Raw genomic sequence first — 20,011 nt, forward strand, 5'->3', positions numbered from 1 at the left:
ACATAACACTCATCTACTCATTGTTGAGTTAAGGGTTGAATTGTCCATCTTTGTTCTATTCTCTGTCCCCCGGGCGTGGGGTGACAATAAAAAAAAAAAGATAGATATTTTTCTAACAATGCTGAACACCCTCTCTGATGATGCATTGCTGTGTGGCACGCACAAAAGTGCTTTCATCAAATGCACTAGAGTCTGGAATCTTCCATCACTCCCTAGCATGGCCCAAAACCGGTCAATCCTTCACTGCCAAGCACTTGGTACTCCACTACTTCTTCCCGGAGGCTATCCAGGTCCAATCGCAGCTGCGGCTTGGAACTTACAAGCGTATTTCTTCATCTTACTCGTCATCAGCGTCGCCATGGCTATATCTTCCTCATTCTTCTGCTTGTCTCCTTGTTGTGTGCGCAGTTGTGCAGTCTCTAAAAGCCGTAGATGTTTTAACGTGATTGGGCAGGACTCAGGTCCGCATGGAGCTGGATGGGGCGTGGCCTCTAGCGCCGGCTGAAAATCAGGAGATTTTGGGGAGAATATTTGTCCCGGGAGGTGTTCGGGAGAGGCGCTGAATTTCGGGAGTCTCCCGGAAAATTCGTGAGGGTTGGCAAGTATGTAACACTATGTGTATAAACTGTACATACATACATGCACAACACTAACGCTACTTGTATAAACTGCCCCAAATGTCTTGCCAGACACTTATCAGGGATTTTGACTTATTCTACGCCACAAATGATTAATTGCGTTAAAATTTTTAGTCGTATTAGTAATGGTGATGAATTAATCTGCATCATTTTAACAGCCCTAAATATAATACAATATAAATAATAATAAATAAATAAAAGGCTGAATATACATTTGAGTGTTCTGTTAGGATGTGGTTATAAAATATTTAGCCTAGGACACAACTTCGTACAGCCACCCTTGCCTTGGTCCACTCTGCCGCTGAGTACTGCACACCTGTTTGGTGTCGTAGTGCTCACACTCGTCTCATAGATAAGCCGATTAACAACGCTTTGCGTTTAGTGACTAGATGCCTGCATCCCACATCAACGGACAATCTTTCAATCTTACCAGGTATTCAACTATCTGAGCTTTGTCGCAAAATGACCGAAAAACCGCGACCGACAACCACACTCCGAGAAGACCATGGGGACCAGCCAGCACCAGACCGCTCAAATGGCAACACGTAAACACCACCCCCCACTAAGAAACTCCACTCCCCAATCCTAACCTGCACAAACAAACTATCACCCAAACAACCAAGACACAGCACCCACAGCCAGGGGCGCCGCTAGGGATTTTGGGCCCCATGAAAATAATCTTTACAGGGCCCCAACACAGTGTCATTATGTTTTCTGTATTATAATTTCATCATCATTAGGGGCCTCTCTGGGCCCCCCTCCATCATGGGCCCCTAGAATCCGTCTCCTTTACCCCCCCTTTTCGGCGCCCCCGCCCACAGCGCAAAGCCAGAACAGACGGACAAGGACCCCGCCCAACAAGCGAGGCCACATAAATCGGAAGCAAAACAACTGAACACGCAAACCTCATCCATAAAAAATAAAAATATAAAAAACAGCCCCAAAACTAAATTGTCCTTAGTGTGTGAATGTGAGTGTGAATGTTGTCTGTCTATCTGTGTTGGCCCTGAGATGAGGTGGCAACTTGTCCAGGGTGTACCCCGCCTTCCGCCTGAATGCAGCTGGGATAGGCTCCAGCCCCCTGTGACCCTGAGACGGACAAGGGATACAAAAAGGCTGACTGGATGGATGGATTGAACACATATATACACACAAATAAAATCATCATGTCCTCATTAAGCCAGAACAACACCCGATAACCCCTGAGCCAGGAGAGTCTACCAAGTGGCCACTCAACCCAGTCATTCATCCATCCATCCATCCATTTCCTACCGCTTGTCCCTCTTGGGGTCGAAGAAGGTGCTGGAGCCTATCCCAGCTGCACTCGTACAAAACAAAAACAAAAACAAAACAAAAATAAATACAAAATAAATAACTAAAATAAAATGAAATAAAATAAAATACAATAATTCAACAAAAACAAAAAAAACAGACTTCCTAAAAGACCCCAACTTGTGTACAACCATCCCCTGAGTACACCAAACAACACTACATCCACAATGACAACAGAGGCTAACTCCAGCCAGCCATTTCACTCATTGCCAGCCGCGCCTACCTGAGGGTCTCCCGGCAGTGGGGTGGGCAACAAGGCACAAGACTCTGCCCACAGACAGAGCACCCCTCACCCTCACACCCTCAGTGAAGTCCCCGCATGAGATTGGCAGGCCACGAGAACCGCAGTCCCCTGAGCCTGTGCCGGTCAAGGAGGCAATGAGGGGCATGCCGCACCTTCGACCCCATCTCACCTGTACATGTGATGTGGGAGCGTATAAGGCCTCCAGAGTGTCCACTGTGTAGGTAAAATTAGGAGGTCATCCGTTACAGCCGACCTCCAGTCCCTATTGATGTGTGTGCTCTAGCGTGAGGGAGATATTATGCGGGTGGGGACTAATGATGCGATTTAAATTGGGTGACATCAGGGCCATGGTGGGTCCCTACCATGCCGAGCCCCACAAACCATAAGTGTCTATAACATCCAGTTAAAATTGAGGGATGGATTAGAACATTTAGCATACTTTCAAGATGGCGTCATGTGAAGAAATTCATGAGCTGAACAGGTTTTGGTTTGAATTTTTCGAAGCGGTTGAGAAATGTAGGAATTGAGGAATTTTGAAAAATGTCCCTTTCATTTCAATGGGAATGGTAACTGCGTTGGCCTGAGTAAGTGAAATGGTGTAATATGGTGGGAATTGGTTGAAAAATGTGGATGGCGAAACTGAAAGAGCAAAGGGTAGAAATTGGGCTTTGGAAAAAAAAAAAAATATATATATTGAAAATGTGTTGATTGAATTTCCAAGATTGAGAAATGTGTTGAATGTAGATTGATTTGAGTTGGCAAAAAATGTGAAAATAGTGGAAGTTTGAAAAATGGCTTATTCATTTTTAATGGGAAACAATTTCCCGGAAAACTGACAATTCTGGGAAATTTGGGAATTTTTTGAGGATTGTTGATGGAGAGCACACCTTTCCTGGATAGGTTGAACATATTTTGAAGTTGGAGCGGTGCAAATCAGATCAACAATGATGAAGTTATAAGCAGCGGATAACAATGCATTGATGAAAAACGGTGTAGAATAGCATATGTGTGAATGGTTGGAGCATCACACAATTACGAGTACGTTCTTAAGCTCGGGATGTTTTTAATATCCTGTTATCAACTATCGTAACCGAGCAGTGACTCCAGTGTGCATGAGAATGTGCTGCTGCATTCAATGTAGATTCGAAAAGCTAATGATAGAGAACAACTCATTTAAAATTATATAATTTGTATGACATAAAATGACAAATTAAAATTGTTAGTGAGTAATAGTCACTAAAATATTAAAATTAAAACATATGATTATTATGTAACATAGGGAAATACCAAGAGACAGCCGTGGTAAGGTTAGTTTCAGATTGTCCTGAATGCAACACAACTTTTATCCAATGGGCATTGAAAACCTGACATGACGTCTTACGGCCGGAAGCACAGCATGAGTTGTTGGCTATCCACGTGAATTGTTTATGTTTACATTTATTTCAGCTCTTTCACTTTATCAAACGTAGTTGTGTGATATTCGGCAGGTTGTTGTCGTGCGGAATTATTACAATTATTGTGTTTATTATCTCTTATGACTCATAGTAGCTCTGCCACCTAACTAGCTAACTAGCAAGCTAGCAACGGGTTTGCATCACCTGTCGTTGCTAACGGACTGTCAAAACCCCTTTGCTAGTTTAGCCTACAATATGCTACATGTTTATTCGCTGTGACGCTTAGCCATTGTGTAAATTGTGGTAATCATGGGATATACCAGCCTGGATAAAATCACTTCACTGCAGAAAAATCCTGCTAACATACGAAATATTTGCATCCTGGCACATGTTGACCACGGTGAGTTCTAACAAAACCTGTGTATTAAATAAAGTTAAATAAAGTTAAAGTTAAAAATAAGTCACTATTTGCCTTCTACTATTACTTAGTATAATGTACACGTAGAAATCCCGACTTGTGTTTATAATATAAACAATTTAACGTCCAAGGACGCTATATGAATGTATAATTATTATAGTTTTATATTTATAGTGTTTTTCCTCACTGTTGCAGTATCTACTTTAATATTAAGAAGTTCGATGTAGTGGCGCATGTGCTCAATGCAAGGTCTTTCCATAGTCAGTAAAATGTTTTGAAAAAAGTCAGATTATTCTGTGTTGAAGACTGCCCACTGCTCCTCAAGAGAGGATGGGTCAAATGCAGAGACTCATTTTCGCTGTACCTAGTTGGACATGTGACAATGAAGAGTTTTGTCTTCTTATTATTTTTGTGTCTCCTCAGGCAAAACTACTCTGGCGGATTGCTTATTGGCAAGTAATGGCATTATATCCAGTAGGCTGGCAGGGAAGGTATGTTTTTACAGTCCTTATATAAATCTACATTATAATACATTATTATATGTATACATTATACATACATAATTATCTATATAAATCACCAAAATGGTTCCCGAGGGCAGCCACCGCTGCTGCTCACTGTTCCTCTCACCTCCCAGGGGGTGGAACAAGGGGATGGGTCAAAGGCAGAGAGTAATTTCACTACACCTACTGTGTGTGTGACTATCAGTGATACTTTAACTTTTTTACTTTAAAGTCCTTGGTGATTTGTTGTATAAAAACTCACAACTTTAACACACCTGATTTAATGGATTATCTATCAATACTTGTATTCATCTTGGAAGTGTAAGGGTCTCTCCACTCGTCATTGTCTGAATGGTAATATTGATTGGAAATGGTTGAAACATCATTTTGTAACATAACATACATTCATTTGTCTGTGTGGCTATGATGTATTCTATGTGGACCACAATGACATACCTAATGTAAACGCATCATATCCCAATGTAGTTTGTTTCATATTTGGATATTGTAATCTCTCAGCTCAGGTATTTGGACAGCAGAGAGGATGAGCAGATGAGAGGAATTACCATGAAGTCTAGTGCCATCTCTCTGCACTATAAAGAAGGCAAGATCATTTACTCATTATTTCTTTCTTTCTTTCATTCTTTCTATTTTAGCATGAGACGTTTGCTGGAAAAATATTAAAAAATTACAGAATATATTTTGAAAATATTATCATTGAAGCATGACGACACAAACGTTAAAATTGTGGGATTTGTAACACTAGCTTATAATGCTATGGTTAGGTATACTTTATATGTTTCAGACATGCCTAACAAGTTAAATCACGTAGATAACATTTGCACAATACACCATATCCAGAAAGGAGTTGGATTAAGCAAAATGTATATTTAATCCTACACCTTCTCAACATCTGTTACTACTGATTTATTAACACCAGAACTTTTACATGTTTAAATTTAGTTCACTTCTTGGTGAAAGAAAGAAAGATGTTGAAACATTTTTAAATAGAATAGAATAGAATACAATAGAAAGTACTTTATTGATCCCTGGGGGAAATTCAGCACCACAGTTCGCTCACAATAGACAATAAATACTATACAGCATTATTCACATGTGAATAATATAAATATATTATACATAAATTCTACATTTAAGTGCAGTCAAGAAGGAACATATGTATTATACAGTCTGATGGCTGTCGGTATGAATGAAATCTCAAGTTATTAAAAAAAATAATGATTGTCCTAGTTAAGGCTGAAACGACGCGTCGACGTAGTCGACGTCATCGGTTACGTAAATACGTCGACGTCATTTTTGTGCGTCGGCGCGTCGCATATTTACGTCACACAACTGTCATGGCGGAGCGCAGAGCAAACGATGCGAGCGAGGGGAAAAAAACACGCCAAAAGTCGTCAAAAGTGTGGGAGTATTTTAATAAACGGCCTAATAATGTTGTTTTATGCACACTGTGTCGAGCGGAAATGGCGTATCACAGCAGCACAACGGCTATGAACGAGCATCTAAAAAGAAAACATCCGACAGCGTTCTTCCCATCACCATCAACGAGTCAATCATCCGCGTGAGTATACGTTGTCATTATTACACAAAAACATGAATGTGTTATTTGTATCTGCGTTGTAAATTCATAAACTAAAGCACCGTTTTGCTCTGAGAGGCGCGTTTGGCGTGCCTGTTCAGTGTTTACAAAGACGCGCTCCTCTTTAACGCTAACGTTAATAAGTTGTACAAATACCTTTTACAACATTAACAGTTACATATACTATCTTTAACGCTAACGTTAATAAGTTGTGCAAATACCTTTTACAACATTAACAGTTACATATACTATCTTTAACGCAAACGTTAATAAGTTGTACAAATACCTTTTACAACATTAACAGTTACATATACTATCTTTAACGCTAACGTTAATAAGTTGTGCAAATACCTTTTACAACATTAACAGTTACATATACTATCTTTAACGCTAACATTAATAAGTTGTGCAAATACCTTTTACAACATTAACAGTTACATATACTATGTACAAACGAACAATTAACTTCACTTTAATCATACTATCGTTGTGTTATTAACCCAATTTAACAAGATAATGTCTGTAGTTTAATTAACCTTTTGTATTAAAGTAAGCTGTATTTGGGTATATTTAAAATGAAAATTAATTGTTGTCTCTTATGTTGCAGCAAACGACAAAGCAGTGTCCAGGATTTTTTTCCAAAGAGGCATGGGACTGAATGCACACCCCAAGTGGCCGCTGACCTGACTGATGGTGTCCTGGAAATGATGGTCATAGACATGAGGCCATTAAATATGGTAGAAGGGGAAGGGTTTCAAAAAATGATCAAACGGTTTCACTCTGGCTACACACTACCATCAAGAACCCACTTCACTAAGCTTATGGAGCAAAAATACACAAAGAAAATGAATGAAGTCAAAGCAATCCTGAAAAATGTGAAAGGAAAACTGACACTCACAACTGATGCATGGACAAGTATGGCCACTGAAGCTTACCTTGGTGTCACCATTCACTTTGTTAATGATGAGTGGGAGCTTGCCTCAATTAACTTGACAACAATGCCCCTCAATGAAAAGCACACTGCAGAAAACATTGCCTCTTGGATTGAGGATGTTGTCAATAAGTTTGAAATAAACATACAACTAGTACAAGTCATTGTACATGACAATGCTGCAAATGTTGTTGCAGCTTTAAGAGTTCTTGAGGAAAGACATGGTGTTTCATCCCTCGGATGTGTTGGCCATACTCTACAGCTTGTAGTTAACCATGCTCTAAAGGACAACCACATCAGCAGAGCTTTAGGAGCAGCAAGAAGTTTGGTCGAGCACTTCAGAAAAAGTGAGCTATCCAGTACAAAACTAAAGGTTAAGCAAAAACAAATGGGTTCTCCAGACCACAGCCTCATACAAGATGTGTCTGTGAGATGGAACAGTTCCTTTTACATGATTAGTCGCCTGCTTGAGCAGAGGTGGCCAATAACAGCAACTCTGTCAGATCCGGAGGTCACTCAAAGAGGGAAGCATTTTCTGGATCTTAAGGCTGACCAGTGGAGCTTGCTTGAAGAACTTGAACAAGTTCTGAAACCTTTTGAATGTGCAACTGTGTACCTGAGTGGAGAATCTTATGTAACAGTTTCCGCTGTCCCTCTGCTGGTCAAAGGGCTTCGGAAGGCTACACAAACTGCTTTTGAAAATGCATCAATCAAGTGTTTCCAGGTCACTGCTGCACGTGAGATAACATCCAGGTGGGAAGCCGAGACCACATTCAAAGATGATGGACCAAATGTGTGCATATTAGCAGCTGCACTTGACCCACGATTCAGGAAGCTGAAATTCCTGACTGCAGATGAGTGTTTAAAAGTTCAATACAAGCTGCATGCAATAGTTCTGGAGGAGAAAAGAAGGGAAAAGGACACACGCTCAACAGGGCCAGCAATGCAAGTGGAAAGACCAGATGCTGACAGGCGGCCTGTATCTTTACTAGACACACTTCTTGGCTCAGATTCAGATGAACTCAGCAACAATGAGGAAGACAACAATGACAGTAATGATGCTGAAATGGTCAGAAACGAGTTAGTGTCTTATTTTGGAGAATCCCCCATTTCCAAGGATGAAAACCCATTAAAATGGTGGAAAGAACATCAGGCAAGGTTTCCAAATCTGGCAATGCTGGCTCGGTCTTACCTCTCAGTTCCAGCCACATTGACCCCTTCTGAGCGCCTATTTTCAGCTGCTGGGAATATTGTAAACAAGAAAAGAACCAGCCTCACCCCAGAGCATGTAGACATGCTAACCTTTCTTCATTACAACTGTTAGTCACTCACTGGAATGAGTAGAATTGGTTATAGTGTACTGTGTTGGACTGGATGTTTATTTTGCACATTTTAAAAGCAATACTTAATGTTTACAGTGCTCCAGAATATTTAGATTGGCACAAATGTTTACAGTGTTACAGAATGTTTTGCCATGTTTTCAATGTTGACTGAGTGGCCATACTTTTTTTTTTTGTAAATAAAAGCCATGCCTTTTGAAAAAACTGGCCTAAATTTATTTTTTTCATCTTAATTTTAAATTAAAAAAAAAATCGGTAAAAGGAAAAATAATCTATAGATTAATCGAAAAAATAATCTATAGATTAACCGATTAATCGAAAAAATAATCTATAGATTAATCGATAGAAAAATAATCGTTAGCTGCAGCCCTAGTCCTAGTACATTTGATACTTTGTGCTTTGCTTTGTTTTATAGAAATGCTTGTGCCAAATAGGAATGTACATATCTACAAATTGTATAGTTTTCAGCATTATTGTTTAGATTCTTATCTGTAAATTTATTTAAAGAATAATCTGTCTCATTATTATTTTTTTATTTAAATTTAATGCACTTTATTTTACTGACTATTTTGTTGACACAGTATGTTAAAAATATACGTGGCCCTTTTTTTTTAAATTTTTTTTTTTAACTTTCCTTTAAGTATTTGTCTTATTTTACGCACACAGTGTTTATTTCTTAAATGTATCCTGTGGTATCACAGTAAATGTGACCATTACATTTGTTAATTTTACCACACATGTTACCTGACATATGGGGTTTGGGTAAAAAAAAAGTCAAAATTGGACATCCCTAATTGTAAGTGCCTTTTTTTGTTTTTATTTTGTCAATGAAACGTTTAGCACTTAGTAGCACTTGCTCTTCATGATGCTTAGTGTTTCATTATAGCTAGATCTGTCGAGCACTCAGCTTCTAAAACTTGTAGCTCATCCTTCGTATATTCAGGCTCAAAAAGATTAGGTTCTGGATCATCATTTGTCCCTAAGTAGATGTCGCTGGCGCTCACAAAGTTTAGGCGTAGACAAATGTTATTGATCCCCATTGGAAATGCTTGCCCTGATTAGTGGTAGCAAACAAAACACGCTCTTGTTGTTGTTAAAAGTAGCGTAAGGTTAGCGCCTTGAAATCTACGCTCCCAGAAATGTTTTTGCAGTAATGCTTAAAATGAGCAAAATAGTCTAAGTATTGCATGTTTTCATGAACGTGTCCGGTTCATCAAGGTTACAGCATGTATATAAAACATTGTTTGAGGGTTTTTTTATGTTATTTTTAGAGGGCTTTATAGGTGATACATTGTTAACCGCAGTTTGCTAGCAGTTTTTTTACAATCTTGAATGCACAGAAAAGGGAAAGACATGCGTTCTTGTTTCACATAGGGATTGTGAATGATGGGACAAATTAAAAAAAATAATAAAGTTTTCCTTTAAGTGCTAATTAAACAAACCAGGGCTTAAGTACCCTAGCACCTCCAAAACCCTCAAATCTAAACTCCAAACATCCCAGAACAAGCTAGTCAGATTACTTCTAGACCTCCACTCCAGATCCCACCTCACTCCTACCCACTTCTCCAAAGTGGGCTGGCTCAGGGTGGAGGACAGAGTAAAACAACTTGCACTGAGCCTAGTCTATAAAATCCGCTACACCTCCCTAATACCGAATTACATGTCAAACTACTTCCTTAACGTAAATAACCGCCATAACCACAACACCAGGGGGAGCTCCACTAACCACGTTAAACCCAGATTCTGATCTAACAAAGGTCTTAACTCATTCTCTTTCTATGCCACATCAATGTGGAATGGGCTCCCAACAGGTATAAAAGAAAGGGCATCTCTATCCTCCTTCAAAACCGCAATAAAAGTACTCCTCCAGGTAACTTCCACCCTAAACTAACACCCTCCCCGGATTGTTAATAATCAAATGTAGATACTTTTCTTTTGCCTTCTGATCTATCTCTCTATGTCCACTACTTGCTGTACATATCCTACCAAGTCAGACCTACACTGTTTCAATATCCATTTCTCTGTTCTCAATTGTTGATGACTGATAATAACAACCAAACCTAACCCCCCCCCCCCCCCCCTCCACACCCCGAATTGTAAATAATGTAAATAATTCAATGTATACACCCTGATGATTTTCTTGTGTGATGACTGTATTGTGATGATAGTATATATGATAGTATATATCTGTATCATGAATCAATTTAAGTGGACCCCAACTTAAACAAGTTGACACACTTATTCGGGTGTTACCAATGAGTGTTCAATTGTACAGAATATGTACTTCACTGTGCAACCTACTAATAAAAGTCTTAATCAATCAATCAATCAAAGTGTGTTGATTAGAAATACACTTTATTTTGTTTAAATAGTACATAAAAGGACAAATATGTAACTTAATTCACCCTAAGGACAAACAGGAGGTTCACTGCTATTGTGATATGCTTTTTTCCTCTCAGGTGATCAAGATTACTTGCTGAATTTGATTGACTCTCCTGGGCATGTGGACTTCTCTTCTGAGGTCTCCACTGCTGTCCGGCTTTGTGACGGTGCCATTGTTGTTCTTGATGCTGTGGAAGGAGTTTGTCCTCAGGTAACTTTGATACTGACTTACTGTCTCATACTAGACCTTGTTCTTATTGAAACCTTTGGAGTCTAGGGTAGTTTTTACATACTTTTGTGTTTTACTTTTATATCTCATTATTAATTTCTTTCAGTAAAACCTCACGGGTGTGACTGTACACAAATGTTTTCATTTTGACAGACAGTGCATCTGAAAAGTATTCATGGCACTTAAGTTTTTCAAATTGTTTTATGTTACACCCTTATTCCAAAATGGAATATATTAGTTTTTGTCCTCAAAATTTTACAGATTACAACCCATTATGACAATATGAAAAGTTTTTTCTTTTTTAAATTGCAAATGTATTTAAAATAAAAAAGCACATGGACATAAGTATTGACAGCCTTTGCTCAATACTTTTGATGCACGTTATGGCAGCAATTACAGCCTCAAGTCTTTTTGAATACTATGCCACAAACTTGGCACACCTATATTTGGGCAGTTTCGCCCATTTTCCTGTCTGCCCTTTCCTCTTCGCAGCACCTTTCAAGCTTTGTCAGATTGGATAGGAAGTGTTGGTTTTCATCCAGAATGTCATTGCTTCAATTGCTTCATATATCTTAGTCTAGTCAGGTACGTAATCATAAACCCAATGGTCACTCTGTCAGAGCTACAGCATTTCTCTGTGGAGAGAGGAGAACCTTCCAAAAGGACAACCATTTCTGCAGCAATCCACCAATCAGGCCTGCATGGTAGAGTGGCCAGACAGATGCCAATTTCTTCGTGAAAAGTTTGCCAAAATGCACCAGAAACACTCAGACCATGAGAAACACAATTCTCTGCTCTGATGAGACGAACATTGAACTCATTAGCGTGAATGCCAGGCATCATGTTTGGAGGAAATCAGGCACCGCTCATATTGTCCCTACAGTGAAGCATGGTGGTGGCAGCATCATGCTGTGGGGATGTTTTTCAGCGGCAGCAACTGTGAGACATTTGTGTAAATACTTACAGTATGTACATGTGGTTGTGGTTTGAGTTTATTTCTAACATGCATACGATTTCAACATTGTACATAATTTTTTTTTAATACATCTGCAAATAAAAAAAAATAAAAAAAAATTCTGTAGAATTTTGAGTACAAAAATGTATTTATTCCATTTTGGAATAAGGCTGTAAATTTACAAAAGTGGAAAAAATTAAGCACTATGAATACTCCCCGGTGCACTAGTTCATTGGAACATTGGGCTGAAAACCACCAAAAAGCCTAACATCAAATTATGGAAATTATAGTTTTTTGTTAGTGTAAAAACGTGTAGCTAACCGTTCTTATAACATATCAAATTTATTGAGGCGCCAGCATATGATGTGCCGGCTCGCTCCTCCCCTCAAAGGCTCTTGTTAGCTTGATGTTGACGTTGTTCTCACATTTCGTACGCAAATAAAAGTAATATAATTGATTAGGATTAGTATTCAATTTAATGTCATTACACATGCAAAAGTAGAGGGTTTCGAAAAGTGGTTTATACATATAATCCGGAAGTGCATTGTGTACATTTGATCAACTTTTTATTTAATAACAAGCCAAAACAACGACAAGCTGAACTGTTTTGTATGCAGCTGTTCTGCCAGCACATGCATAGAAGTCCCTTTGGTGCCCTGACAAACAATCTGAAATCACAAAAATCCCTCACTTTAACAACCATATTGCTACAATAATGATTTATAAAAGTGAAATTCACTTTTACCTTGTCGTCGGCGAATGTGCAGCTAACTTAAGCAGGGAGTAGGCCTGAGCAGGCAGAAAGTAGTGGGCTGTGTGTGTATATGCTGAAAGAGCTGATGAGGAGGTGATCCTTTATTGGTTTGTGTCCTGCATGTACCTTCTCCGCTGTGATAAGTCCTCTTTGGCATCTTTTTACAGAAAAGTCCTGGCTCATCACAATTAAAAACTTGCTGTGGTACGAAGCACGCTTTGTCGATTTTTATGTATTTGCGCGTGACATTGATGTACTCGAGTTAGCAAAATGGACAAAAATAGTCAAAAGGCGAAAAAAAGAAAAGAATAGGCACACGCTGAAGCACTGAAAAGTGACGAGTAAGTGTACTGTATTGCTAGCAAGTGATGTGGAGGCCTCCCTTTATGGCACAAAATGGCTGTCAGCGGGACACAAAATGGATGAATGAATGAAGCGTTTTGTACACAGAGAAATGGTTCGCACACAAAACCATATTTTACATAGTTTGTAATGGAAAATAATTTCATAGACTGATTTGCATATTCATAAAATGTTTGATTTATCACACTTTGTATATCAGTGAGACTGTTAAACGAAAATTGTGTTTTATTACTGAGGCACCTTTAAAAATAACCTCAAAGAAACCCTTAAATAGAAACCCTTATGCTAGTAATTGAAAATATGAGTGTGATTGTTGTCTGTCTGTGTTGGCCCTGCAATGAGGTGGCGATCTGTCCCGAGTGTACACTGCCTTCCGCCCGAATGCAGCTGGGATAGGCTCCAGCACCACGCGACCCCGAGAGGGACAAGCGGTAGAAAAGGGCTGGGTGGATGGGTTTTCATATGTTTCTGGTCTTGCTTAATTTTCAAATTCTAAAATGTGAATTGTAATTTTTGTTTGTCTTTGCGTTATGGAAAGACCCAAGCTGTTCTGCGCCAGGCGTGGTTGGAGAACATCAGGCCTGTTCTGGTCATTAATAAAATAGACCGACTCATCTTGGAGCTGAAGCTCACTTCTCAGGAAGCTTACTGCCACTTACAGAAGATCATGGAACAGGTGACATTCTTGCATTTCATTTGATACTCTCTCAGCGGCAGCTCTTCTTAATTATTTCAAAATGTGTGAATTTGAATAAAAAAAGATAAGAAGTCCCATGGAATCCTCAGGCAGCTGACACTTTGCGAACACATTTCTCCCCACAATACTTTGGTGTGTGTGTGTTGTAGGTGAATGCGGTGACAGGAACCCTGTTCACATCTAGAGTGATGGAGGAGCAAGCAGAGAAAATAAAAGAGGAGAAAGGGAGTGAGACACGGACTGAAGATCAAGTGTATGACTGGAGTGCAGGGCTAGAAGAAGCTGATGACTCTCATCTCTACTTCTCTCCTGACCAAGGAAATGTGGTCTTTGCAAGTGCTATTGATGGATGGGGCTTGAGGTAAGGCATAAGGGGAAATAATGTAACAAAATAAATGCTGTATTTTTGGGTCTATCCTTTTACCCCTTTTCCATATTTATGCTGACGATGATGTGTTAGGTACCTTTTTGTACCCTATAGGGAGTATTTAGTCAGACTGACACATGGGAAACATTTGTACATTTATACATTGATTGGGTAAGTTCTTAGGAGCGTGTACTGTATTTAGCGCTTTAATAGGTACCGATCGAAATCTGTCAGTGTTACCGGGTACAGATTCATGTAAAATCAACTGGTACCGTATTTCGATACCCTTGTTGCATGTGACGTCACGTACGGATGCAGACTGCATCGGTTCAATCACTTGTAGTACAGTAGTGTATTCATAGCGGACTGCCTCTCGGTAATGTTTCAATTTACCAATAAAGCAAGCATGCCCAATAGAAGGCTCCAGTTCTCAAAATGCACTAGCTTAAGGTTAATTAACATTGGATATGCTATATACATGCTATACAACAACTACAACTAAGATGCACGTTACAATCAAACAGCTGGTGTGTAATAAGTACAATACTTACAGTATAAACACTTCTGTAGGGCTCAACAAAAGACAAGATTGGCACATTCAACTTAACTACCAAGACTACTTCCTGAGTACAGCAACACATCTTAGACAAACTTAATTGCATGCATACTTGCAAATTATACTCAGAAGGGTAAGAAAACAGAATATAAAAATTGGGCAGCACAGTTAGCAGATGTTCTATCATCTATATCAGTGATTCTCAAAATGTGGACCAGAAGGCGTGTCCACATTACACCGGTTTTAAAATCACTGCATGGGCTCCCCATGTGTTCCAAATCGATTTTAAGATTATATTACTGTTTTTTAAATGCCTCAATGGTCTTGGGCTTTCTTATCTTTCCGAGTTGCTTTTTATCATATAGACCCTCGCAGTCCCCGAGATCTTCCGGCTCCAGCCTCCTAATTATTCCAAAAGTCTGGAACCATACCCACGGGGAGGCGTCATTCCATAATTACACCCCTCATTTGTTTAACAGCCTGCTGGAAATCCTCAGGGCTGCAGAGAATGTTGCGATCTTTAAAAACAGGCTCAATACCCACCTTTTTAACTTAGCATTTAAATAATATAGTTATTTATTTTATGAATGTTATTATCTTTAACTCTGTCTTTATCTACAATTTTTAGCCTGTACATACCATTTTAATTAATATTATTTTGTTTTTAACTACATATTTATGTAATATTGATGTATATTACTAATTATATTGTATCATATTGCTGGTATTCTAACACGCGAACATCTTCCCAGAAGTGAAAACCAAGGGTGGTCAACCAAGCTCAGATTGCGGTTTTACAGCAAGCAGCAAAAAAGAGGCTTTAGTCTTTTTACGTCGGCGCATTTCCAGACATATCGAACAATTGTGCTCCAGACGCCATTCTACATGACAAAACAGATGGAAACTTGGAAAAGCATGGAGGTCTACAACTTCTTTGTGTGTGACTGGGTCAAGGAAATTGGTATCAAGACTCTACTGGATACATTTGCATCGTTTTTGCTAGGGTACGGTTGGATTTCATGATTTAACTTTGTCTATTGCCATGTTTGTTGCTGTTACACGCGCCGTTTACGAGTAGCGTGTTTTTCCCGTCTTTATCAAAATATAACTATATGTCTATATTGTGTATGTGCTGAAAGCTTCACATGTACTAAAAGCTTAACTCTTTTAGGTTTTACTCACATTTGCTTTCTCTTTTTTAGACACGCCAAGTAGGTGTTTTTTGAAACACGAGTAGAAACGTGTTTAAGAAATACAAATAATATAATAGTATGATAAGTTTAATAATACTTAAATGGGAAGTAATAACCGTTAAAAGTATATGAAACAAACGCTTAACAAAGTGATCACAGCAAACTCATGCATTCTTCAATTTCGCTCCCTTGGACTCGAGTGTGACCTGCTTGCTTTTTTTCGTAGTCGTTTCGTAAAATCTTGCAGTTTTCCGCCCTTTTTGATAACCTCTCGAAATCTGAAGAAATGTTTGTCCTTTCCACGATTTGAACGGTTCATCCAACCGAAAACAACACAAGCATAGGTAATTTTTTCTTTGAGAAAGGCTAAATGGCGCAGAGTAAATGATAAATGATAAATGGGTTGTACTTGTATAGCGCTTTTCTACCTTCAAGGTACTCAAAGCGCTTTGACACTACTTCCACATTTACCCATTCACACACACATTCACACACTGATGGAGGGAGCTGCCATGCAAGGCGCTAACCAGCACCCATCAGGAGCAAGGGTGAAGTGTCTTGCTCAGGACACAACGGACATGACGAGGTTGGTACTAGGTGGGGATTGAACCAGTGACCCTCGGGTTGCGCACGGCCACTCTTCCACTGCGCCACGCCGTCCCTTACGCGTTATTCATTGGGCGGGGACGTTAGCCGGACCATACCATACCAGAAATTAGTATATTTTATTCATTTATTTTATCCTCTTACTATATTTTAGTTGAATAGTTATTTCAAGTGTTTCCTTAGCAGGAGCCCTTTCCACTGGGGGTCGGATATGCTGCGGGTTACGTGGCTCTGGCTCATGGGTTCCTCGGCGAGACGGCGCATTCTGTATTAAATTATATCATTTTTTAGCTTTTCATCAAGTTTTACCTTTTGATTGCAACCACATAATTTACCCATTGTGGCATAAATAGAAGTATATCCTATCCTATACCTATTGTTATCACCACAATAGTTTTAATAGTTAATACAAATCTCTAGTTCAGTTTCGTTTGCCCACCTGTAGAACTAGGTGGGCACTGGGGCAGGAATCAATTCTGCATTCAATTCTTACATATTTATCAATAAATCAAAAGTACTCTGCTAACTAACGTCAAGCACACAGAAGAAACATTTTTCTTTTGTTACACTAAATTGACCCTAGTGTGTGTATGCAAGTGTGAATGGTTGTTTGTCTATCTGTGTTAGCCCTGCAAGGAAGTGTTGACTTGTCCAGAGTGTACCTTCCCTCCCGCCTGAGTGCAGCTGGGATAGGCTCCAGCGACACCCCCCAAATCGTCCCCCTACTCCCCGATAACCCGAAAGGGAAACGTGGTAGAAAATGGATGGATGGATAGAGAAATTGATTCTCTCTTTTGGCTGTTTTACTCAGGATGGAAAGTTGTCTTAAGTACATGTATGTGTTTTGGCAGCATCCAGCACTTTGCACACATCTACAGCGAAAGGATGGGCATTAATGCGGAAGTGCTTCTCAAAACCCTGTGGGGAGACTTTTACCTCAATGCAAAAGCGAGGAAGATCATGAAGGGAGCTCAGGTAATGTCACCATGATACAACATGCATTTCACTGAACCCTCCTGCTCTATTAATACTAATTAGTTACTGAAGTTGGGAAAGTATTTTGGAACCATTGGAACACATGGTTCCAAGAATAGCAGTTCAAAAAATTGTACATAAGCACATGTTATTTGTGTCTTACCATTTTGCCAAGATGTTGCAACCCTCAGATGAAAACAATTGTTTTAATTTGACAGGATGTCGTCAGAATATCAATTAGGTGTGCAAGGGATGAAAACAAAATCACGGTTTTGAGTCACGGATCGCATAATTTTTCGGATCAGCAACAAAAAAAGTCAAGACAAATGTGTCCATTTGTACATTAAATACCAACAACATTCAACTGAAAAAGTCCAATAAGGTAATTTCAACTATATGAAAATTAAAGTGGAATATAAGACATACCCCTTTAAAAAAAAAAAAAAAAAAACATGAACCATAAAACTTAAGTACATTTTTTTTATTAGTGGGTGTGGTTTGAAGCAGCAGCTTTCACTTGAACACGCACAACTTTTTTTCGTCAACAATCCGCGGATATGGAAGTATAATTGTAGCAACAATATTTGTAAACGTGCATCTCAATCTGTGCATGTCTACTCCAATCACGTCTGTGCACTGATGTGTGTGTCTGTATATCAATGTGTGTGTGTGTGTGTGTGTGTGTAATCAGATCCGCGTGTGCGTGTTTTAAATTGTCCGTTTGTATTATGATTTGTCTGTGTAAAAAAAAAAAAAAGGTCCATATTATGATTTGTCTTTGTGTAAAAAAAAAATCTGTCTGTCCATATTTTGATCAGCGTGTGTAAAAAAGAATGTGTGTGCGTGTATTTGGATGTGTGTGAAGCAGGAACCCTCTATTGGCCTCTTTTTACACATGGCTTTTGCAACACCTCTGCCATGTGCGACTTGTCTGTCTGTACAGCGATTTGAACGTGTAAAAAGATACTGTATGTCTGTAACGTCCCCTTGCCTTTCCGTACGCTCACCAATAGTCGGCGCCTTGCAGCCACTCACACTCATGTTCATGTTGATGCTAAGAACAATGGACTTTTTTTCTTTACTTGCTGTAAATAAAAGTAGATGTTTTAGGAGTAACTTAGTGGTCCGATGTATTTTGGTATTTAAATAAGTTATCAGTTATTAATTACACAGCGGCCTAAATGATCCCAGTTCTTCCTTTGGGGGGCTGGGCTCTCCCTTAGAGATGACTGTGAGACCCACGATATTCACCATGGCTTCTTGCTGGTCGGATGTGCCCTAAATACCTCCCAAGGGAGGCGTCCATCTGGCTCCTCAATGTGGAGAAGGAGCAACTTTACTCTTATTCCTCTCAAATGACAGAGCTTCTCAAAGTCGCCCTATCTCTAAGGGGGCCCCGCCCCCCGACGGAGGAAACACGATCATTTTGGTCTCTGTCATTACAAGATCACTTTTTGAATACAAAAACACAAATTAATTTTTATTTACAGCAAGTGATGAAAAGTCCATTGTTTTTGTCTTCCACGCCAACACGAGTGTGAATGGCTGCAAGCCGCCGACTCATGGTGAATATAAGGAAAGGCATGACAAATCATTTTACAGGTTCAAATGGTTGTACAGACCGACAAGTCGTACACGAAAAGTCGCACAAGTCACATATAAAAGAAGAGCCTATGGAGCGTTCCTGCTTCACAAACATCTAAATACGCACATACTATTGTATTTTATTTTTACACACACGCCGGTCGAAATACAGACAGACGGATATTTTTTACACACAGACATATAATACAGACAGACAACTTAAAACACACGCGTGGATCTGATTACACACACACAGATTGATATACACATTTGCAAATAATTTTGCTTCAATAATACTATGCGGACCACGTGCAAACCGAACTTTGGAAAAGCATCCGTATGGATCACTGATTAGCGATGGTCGTTACAACGATCCACCAGTTACAAGATAACGTTTTGCTACAAAAGCAGTGTTTGAAAAAGCATATGATTTATGTCATCAGTTCAACAGGAATGACGCATCCCTTAAATATTTTATCTTTTGTTTTATCCTTATGAGAATATTTTTTATGTATTTAATTGTCATAAATTATAATAAACATCAAGTTGTTGATGAATAAATTATATTGGTTAAATATGCACGTCCTCAGAGCTTTGTACAGTTTGTAAGAAAAACAAAAATTACACTAAACCCTCAATTATCGCTGTTAAATGCTCCCTGGTAAATCAATTTATGCAAAGTAGAAATTATAAAGGTAAATAGATAAATTATTAAAATGTTCTAAAACAATATTTAATTTTATGAGAGCTCTCTAGACATGAAATGACAACTACATATTCACCTTTACACTCTTTTAACCCAGTAATGCTGTTTGAGGTTTAGCCAATCAATGGCCACGGAAGTTAATAGTACTTTGGTCTTATCTATGGGCCAACACTAGTGTAGCATTGATATTTTTAGTTAATTTAGCCATTTTTATGCTTAAAATTCTTATTTGAGGCAAAACATT

The 20,011-nt window shown here is 39.0% G+C and overlaps 2 protein-coding genes across 2 annotated transcripts in view; both read left to right on the forward strand.

Moving 5' to 3' along the window:
- The first annotated feature begins 3,573 nt into the window (after nt 1-3,573).
- Nucleotides 3,574-20,011, forward strand: part of efl1 (elongation factor like GTPase 1) — an 88,727-nt gene continuing 72,289 nt past the window's right edge. Inside the window, exons 1-7 of the mRNA XM_061963857.2 lie at nt 3,574-4,008; nt 4,450-4,517; nt 5,049-5,133; nt 10,860-10,993; nt 13,622-13,759; nt 13,930-14,141; nt 17,354-17,477. Of these exons, the coding sequence (XP_061819841.1) occupies nt 3,918-4,008; nt 4,450-4,517; nt 5,049-5,133; nt 10,860-10,993; nt 13,622-13,759; nt 13,930-14,141; nt 17,354-17,477 (852 nt within the window). The 5' untranslated portion in view covers nt 3,574-3,917. The remainder of the gene's footprint in view (nt 4,009-4,449; nt 4,518-5,048; nt 5,134-10,859; nt 10,994-13,621; nt 13,760-13,929; nt 14,142-17,353; nt 17,478-20,011) is intronic.
- LOC133608549 (E3 SUMO-protein ligase ZBED1-like) lies at nt 5,140-8,620 on the forward strand. Its single transcript, XM_061963858.2, has 2 exons — nt 5,140-6,111; nt 6,737-8,620. Exons 1-2 carry the CDS (start codon nt 5,768-5,770, stop codon nt 8,382-8,384), a joined length of 1,992 nt encoding a protein of 663 aa, XP_061819842.2. The 5' UTR covers nt 5,140-5,767; the 3' UTR covers nt 8,385-8,620.

Source organism: Nerophis lumbriciformis, linkage group LG06 (assembly GCF_033978685.3).
Source record: "Nerophis lumbriciformis linkage group LG06, RoL_Nlum_v2.1, whole genome shotgun sequence".
Lineage (NCBI taxonomy): Eukaryota > Metazoa > Chordata > Actinopteri > Syngnathiformes > Syngnathidae > Nerophis > Nerophis lumbriciformis.